We start from the raw sequence: 7,436 nt of genomic DNA, 5'->3' as shown, positions 1-7,436 counted from the left end.
AGCAATTCACGTGCTTCTGAGATAAATTTGAAGAAATTACAACATCTTGAGTTGATGGAAGATATTGTGGATTTGGCAAAGAAAGTTGCTAATGATTCATTCCTTATTGGAGGCTTATTGAGAATTGGTTATAAAATAGAAAATAAAATATTGGCAATGGAAGAAGCTCTGAATTGGATAAAATATGCAGGCGATGTAACAATTCTAACTAAATTAGGATCAATTGACAATTGCTGGCCTATGTTAAGTATTTTCTTTACTGAATACAAGTACCACATAACTAAAATTATAGTGGAAGACTGCAATTTGCTTGAAGAACTTAAAACCCAAAGTTGTGTGGATTGTGTAGAGCAAGGAGAACTAATGAAAATGAAAGGAAATGAAGAGTTTTCCAAAGAAAGATTTGATATAGCTATTATCTATTACACCAGAGCCATTGAATATAGACCTGAAAACCACCTTCTTTATGGTAACCGAGCTCTTTGTTTTCTTCGTACTGGACAGTTTAGAAATGCACTCGGTGATGGAAAGAGAGCCACTATTCTGAAGAACTCTTGGCCAAAGGGTCATTATCGTTATTGTGATGCTCTTTCTATGCTGGGGGAATATAACTGGGCTCTGCAAGCAAACATAAAAGCTCAAAAACTCTGTAAAAATGACCCTGAGGGAATCAAGGATCTAATTCAGCAGCATGTAAAGTTACAAAAACAAATAGAAGACCTACAAGGTCGAACAGCAAATAAGAATCCAATTAAAGCCTTTTATGAAAACAGGGCCTACACACCTAGGAGTTTGTCAGCACCTGTATTTAGTACTTCACTTAACTTTGTAGAGAAGGAAAGAGATTTCAGAAAACTTAATCACGAAATGGCCAATGGTGGTAATCAGAATCTAAAGGTGGTGGATGAGGCATTGAAGGTAGATGATTGTGACTGTCATCCTGAATTTTCACCACCATCAAGTCAGCCTCCAAAACATAAAGGAAAACAAAAATCTGGAAACAATGAATCAGAGAAGTACAGTTCTAGTTCACAATTGACTTTACCAGCAAATTTGAAGAACATCTTGGAGAAACAGTTTTCTAAATCTTCCAGAGCTGCACACCAGGATTTTGCTAATATAATGACAATGCTGAGAAGCTTAATTCAAGATGGCTATACAGCCTTATTGGAGCAGCGTTGCCGCAGTGCCGCACAGGCCTTTACAGAGTTGCTGAATGGTTTAGATCCTCAAAAAATAAAGCAATTGAACCTGGCCATGATTAACTATGTCTTGGTTGTCTATGGACTTGCCATTTCTCTCCTTGGAATAGGACAGCCTGAGGAACTATCTGAAGCTGAAAACCAGTTTAAGAGGATTATTGAACACTACCACAATGAGGGACTTGATTGCTTGGCCTACTGTGGAATTGGAAAAGTATATTTGAAAAAAAACAGATTTCTAGAAGCTCTCAATCACTTTGAGAAAGCAAGAACCTTGATTTATCGTCTTCCTGGAGTGTTAACTTGGCCCACAAGTAATGTGATTATTGAAGAGTCCCAGCCAGAAAAAATAAAGATGCTGTTAGAGAAATTTGTTGAAGAATGCAAGTTCCCTCCAGTGCCAGATGCCATTTGTTGCTATCAGAAGTGCTGTGGATATTCTAAGATCCAGATATATATAACTGATCCAGACTTTAAGGGTTTTATACGTATCAGCTGTTGCCAGTACTGTAAAATAGAATTTCACATGAATTGCTGGAAGAAGTTAAAAACTACAACATTTAATGATAAAATTGACAAGGATTTTCTACAAGGAATATGTCTTACCCCTGACTGTGAAGGTGTCATTTCTAAAATTATCATCTTCAGCAGTGGTGGTCAAGTTAAATGTGAATTTGAACACAAGGTCATAAAAGAAAAGGTTCCTCCAAGACCTATTCTGAAACAGAAATGTTCTAGTCTAGAGAAACTAAGACTGAAAGAAGACAAAAAATTGAAGAGAAAGATCCAAAAAAAAGAAGCAAAAAAATTAGCACAAGAAAGAATGGAGGAGGACTTAAGAGAAAGTAATCTACCCAAAAACGAAGAGCAGAAAGAAACTGTAGACAATGTTCACCGCTGTCAGTTCCTTGATGACAGAATTCTACAGTGTATAAAGCAGTATGCTGACAAGATTAAATCCGGCATATGGAATACAGCCACGCTTCTCAAAGAATTGCTTTCTTGGAAAGTTTTGAGCACAGAAGACTATACAACCTGTTTTTCAAGCAGAAATTTTCTAAATGAAGCAGTGGACTATGTTATTCATCATTTGATTCAAGAAAAGAGCAGAGTAAAGACAAGAATATTTCTGCATGTTTTGAGTGAGCTTAAAGAAGTGGAGCCCAAATTAGCCGCCTGGATCCAAAACTTAATAGCTTTGGCTTAGATGCCACAGGACCTTTCTTTTCTCGGTATGGAGCATCTCTTAAGCAGCTTGATTTTAGCATCATGACTTTCCTCTGGAATGAGAAATATGGTCACAAACTAGACTCTATAGAAGGAAAGCAACTTGATTATTTCTATGAGCCAACATCATTGAAGGAAGCCCGTTGTTTAATATGGCTGCTAGAAGAACACAGAGACAAGTTCCCAGCCTTGCATAGTGCTTTAGATGAATTCTTTGATATAATGGACAGCCGCTGTACTGTGTTAAGGAAACAAGACAGTGGCGAAGCACAGTTTAGTTCTACCAAGGTGAAAAACAAAGGCAAGAAAAAGAAGCTAAAGGATTCAAAACCTATGTTAGTTGGGTCTGGAACAACTTCAGTAACTCCAAATAATGAGATCATCACTTCAAGTGAAGACCACAGCAATCAAAATTCAGATACTGCAGGCCCATTTGCAGTGCCTGACCATCTTCGGCAAGACTTAGAAGAATTTGAAGCTCTCTATGACCAACACAGTAATGAATATGTTGTCCGCAATAAGAAGCTATGGGACTTTAACCCAAAGCAAAAATATTCAACTCTATATGATTACTTCTCTCAGTTGTTGGAGGAACATGGTCCCTTGGACATGAGTAACAAGATGTTCTCTGAAGAATATGAGTTTTTCCCAGAAGAAACTCGACCAATACTAGAAAAAGCAGGAGGTTTAAAATCTTTTCTCTTGGGATGTCCTCGTTTTGTGGTGATTGACAACTGTATTGCATTGAAGAAAGTTGCATTACGGCTCAAGAAAAAAAGAAAGAAGAAAAACATTAAAACAAAAGTAGAAGACATTTCAAAAGCAGGAGAGTATTTACAAGTTAAACTACCACTGAATTCAGCTGCTAGGGAATTTAAACCAGATGTAAAGTCTAAACCAGTGTCAGATTCATCTTCAGCACTAGCTTCTGAAGATGTGAAGCCCAAACCCGTGTCTGCTAATTCTCCCAAGCCAGCTTGTGAAGATGTGAAGGCGAAACCACTATCTGGTAATTCTTCTAGGCAAGTTTCTGAGGATGGGAAAACCAAAGGGGTTTCTTCTAATTCTCCCAAACCAGGCTCTGAGGATGTAAATTACAAACAAGTCTCCTCTAATTCCCCTAAACCGGTTCTTGAGGATGTGAAACCAACTTATTGGGCTCAATCCCATTTGGTCAGAGGACACTGTACGTATCTTCCTTTCCAGAGATGTGACATCACCCGGACACCACTAGCACACATAAATGTGTTACGAGGTTTGCCCCAGTACACCAGCATATATACACCCTTGGCCAGCCTTTCTCCTGAATATCAGCTACCAACATCAGTACCAGTGGTGCCGTCTTTTGTAGCCAATGACAGAGCAGATAAAAATGCTACTGCCTATTTTGAGGGTCATCATTTGAATGCTGAAAATGCTGCTGGTCACCAGATTGCCTCCGAAACACAGATCCTTGAATACTCTTCGGTAACATCTGTAAAGTCACAGTGCAGCACAGGTGATGCTTATATGGTCCTAAGTGAGTCTAACAGAAATGATGGGCACTGTGGAAATTCTAAGAATAAATGTGAAGTAATTCCAGAAAGCATCAGTGGAGTAACAAACATTCCACACGTGCAGATGGTTGCCATACAGGTATCTTGGAACATAACACACCAAGAAGTCAATACTGAGCCATATAATCCTTTCGATGAACAACAAGGGGAAATTTCACGGATTGAAAAGGAGTACCAAGTATTACAAGACCAACTTAAAAAAGCGTGTGAAAATTATGAGCAGATAAAACTTAAGGGCTTAGAAGAAACCAGGGACCTGGAAGAAAAGTTGAAAAGGCACTTAGAAGAAAACAAGATGTCAAAGATGGAATTAGACTGGTTCATTCAAGATCTGGAAAGAGAAATTAAAAAATGGCAACAGGAAAAAAAAGAAATCCAAGGAAGACTAAAATCACTGAAGAAGAAAATTAAAAAGGTTTCAAATGCCAGTGCAATGTATATCCAGAAAAATGATGGAAAGGATAAGGAACATGAATTACATCTGGATCAGTCCCTTGAAATCAGCAACACACTTACAAACGAGAAAATGAAAATAGAAGAGTGTATAAAGAAAAGGAAAGAGGATTATGAAGAGAGTTATCAGAGAGCTGTGGCTGCAGAGGTATCCGTACTTGAAAACTGGAAGGAGAGTGAAGTGTATAAGCTACAGATCATGGAGTCACAAGCAGAAGCCTATCTGAAGCAGCTGGAGCTGATTAGCCATGATCCTGCAGCATATCCTGACATGGAGTCTGATATATGTTCATGGGAATTGTTTCTTTCTCATGTTACAAAAGAAATTGAGAAAGCAAAGTCTCAGTTTGAAGAACAAATTAAGGCAATTAAAAATGGTTCTCGGCTCAGTGAACTTTCTAAAGTGCAGATTCCCAAGCTTTCATTTCCTGCCTGTAACATGATTCATCCTGAGTTACTCTCTGAGTCTTCAGGCCACGATGACCAAGGGCTTATGACTTCTGCAAGCCATGTGACTGGAAACCTCGCAGCACTTCACAGGGATCCCAGTGTGTTCTCTGCCAGTGATTCCCCAGGGGAGGCTCCTTCTGTGCTGTTGCCAGGGCCACCCCCCAGTCAGCCTGAAGCCACTCAGCTGCCAGGGCCAAAAAGGGATGGCCAGGCAGCTCTGTCAGAGCAAAGCCTTGTGGCTGATCAGAAGCAGTCTGTTCCTCCAGGACATGCTGCACGTTCAAGCCAGTCTCCAAAAAAGCTGTTCAATAGTATTATTGAGCACCTGTCAGTGGTATTCCCATGTTACGATAGCACTGAGCTTGCTGGTTTTATTAAAACGTGCAAAGCAAAACAAGAGCTCACTTTCAGGATTGAGTATTGATGAAATTGTACAAAGAGTGACAGAACACATTCTAGATGAACAGAAAAAGAAAAAGCCAAACCCAGGAAAGGACAAGAGGACTTATGAGCCCAGCTCTGCTGTCCCCATGACCGGGTCCTCCCAGGACCCACCCTTGGCGGTTGTTGCACCATCACCCAAAACCAAGGGGCAGAAAGCAGAAGATGTCCCTGTGAGGGTTGCACCGGGTGCAAGTTCCTGTGAAATATGCCACGAGGTGTTCAAATCAAAAAATGAGTGTGTGCTCAAATGTGGGCACAAGTATCACAAAGCGTGCTTTAAGCAGTGGCTTAAAGGGCAGAGTGCTTGCCCAGCCTGCCAGAGTCATGATCTTCTGTCAGAAGAGTAGCCTGCACCTTCTGGAAGAGGCTGGCCCAGTGAGAAATGGGAGCTGCCTTCCTGCTCCCCTAGGTAGTCACACTTCACTAAAGAGTCATCCACCAGCATGCTGAATTGGAAGAATGACAATTTCCTATCACTGGTGTAAAAAGCAAACATTTGAAGACCCTTTTCCATTGTGTGTCACAAAGCTAAATTCATGGAAATCGTTAATATCATTGATATTAAGTAACTTCCCCACTCCAAGTGAATACTTTGATGATGGCCAAGCAGTGGCTAATAAAATGCAGCCACCACACTCATCGGTCGCTGGGGCTGTGCATGGCTCTTTGAGGTGGTTGGCTTCTTTGGAAAGTACGGTGAGTGCCTTGAAGCAGTATTCAGTGATAAGAATTCTTAACATTATTCAAGCGCCATGGTCCCCTCCACTGGCTTTGGTTCGCCTTTTGTGCCTTGAACACACCTGTTCTACGCTCAGCTCGCAAGAGAGATGATACTGACTTTTAAAAATTTTACACAGCAGTCTGTATTCCTGAAAATAGGTCAATATTTTTCCCTCAAAGATTCTGCCATTTTAAGCAATCGGGATAAGCAAACTACCATTTTAATACTTATAACGTTAAAATATTGGCTGATTAGACCAAAGATTAAATCTCCTCTTTGTGAAATCCCATCTGGCATTTGATTTTTATTATTTTGTGTTCCACTCAAGATTGTTTTAAGTGTTGACTTTCATCTTTTATAGATGTAATCTGATTTCAAAATCACTAAATAGTTTTTATTAATACCTCGAGCAAGAGATTTCCCCCTGGAATCGAGCTGTGTGTCCATCCATCCCAGCCCCTAGTTTGAGCCTGCTCTTCGAACTCCGCTGCCTCCTCAAGCACTTCTGTCCTCTTTTGTGAGTCAGTCAGCAAGTGCTTGGATCCGCATCCATCCAGCCGTGCTGAGCACACAACAGGCCTAGTGTGTGGAAATGGCCACCATCATTCTCTTCCCTACCCCGCCCCACAAAAAGAGAAGCTGTGTCTTTAGACCAGCCCTAAGGTTCTGTGTTATAATCCGTCTGTGTTTGACATTTGTGTAAGTAATGCATGTAATCTTGACTGTGGCCTAAGAACAAAATTTGTACTGCATTTGAAACCATGAAAAAATTAGATATTGTTTTTGTGACTTTAGACAGTGGTAATATAGGAACCATGAAATCTGGACACATTCCATTTCTCTCCAACATGAAGATCAAAAAATGCTTTGATGTGGTTAATTTGTTCACTGGAAACTTAGAGTCATGAAGTTTATGAGCTGATTTGGTCACCTTCCTCTGCCTTTGTTCACCATTGAGTTGGTGTCTTAGTGACCTTTTAGTTCATAGAAGCTCACGTCTTAGTTTGAAACAGATTCTCCACGGTGGTCCCCAAAACATTGCATATCCACAAGAATTGAGAGGTATGGGTGTTAACGTGCATAAAGATCAGTTTGCAGCAGCAAGTACAAAAGGAGAAGAGGAACATCTGTTGAGTGTGTTTTATATACAACTTCAGATACTTGTGAACATGCCTTATATTTGTCCAACAACTGTCAGAATAAAGAACATTCTAAAACGAGCAAAAAAAAAAAAAAAAAAAAGAAAAGAAAAAGAAAAGAAAAGAAACAGTTAGAAGCAAAACGTAATAAGTTACCAGAGGTGCCTTGTAAAGAACTTGACTGATGTGTGCAAAGGACCAGAAGGTTTACAATGATTACTTTAATAAAAATATTGGGAACATT

The 7,436-nt window shown here is 39.9% G+C and overlaps 1 protein-coding gene across 1 annotated transcript in view; it reads left to right on the top strand.

The window, feature by feature from the left end:
* LOC108544571 (E3 ubiquitin-protein ligase TTC3-like) overlaps positions 1 to 5,961 on the top strand; it is a 16,137-nt gene extending 10,176 nt beyond the window's left edge. The window contains 3 exon segments of the mRNA XM_017895774.1: positions 113 to 2,383; positions 2,386 to 5,275; positions 5,277 to 5,961. Of these exon segments, the coding sequence (XP_017751263.1) occupies positions 113 to 2,383; positions 2,386 to 5,275; positions 5,277 to 5,745 (5,630 nt within the window). The 3' untranslated portion in view covers positions 5,746 to 5,961.
* Positions 5,962 to 7,436: the final 1,475 nt, after the last annotated feature.

This window comes from Rhinopithecus bieti, unplaced genomic scaffold (assembly GCF_001698545.2).
Source record: "Rhinopithecus bieti isolate Rb0 unplaced genomic scaffold, ASM169854v2 scaffold_28138, whole genome shotgun sequence".
Lineage (NCBI taxonomy): Eukaryota > Metazoa > Chordata > Mammalia > Primates > Cercopithecidae > Rhinopithecus > Rhinopithecus bieti.
Note: the sequence above shows the minus strand (reverse complement) of the source record. Positions and strands in the feature narration are given on the sequence as shown.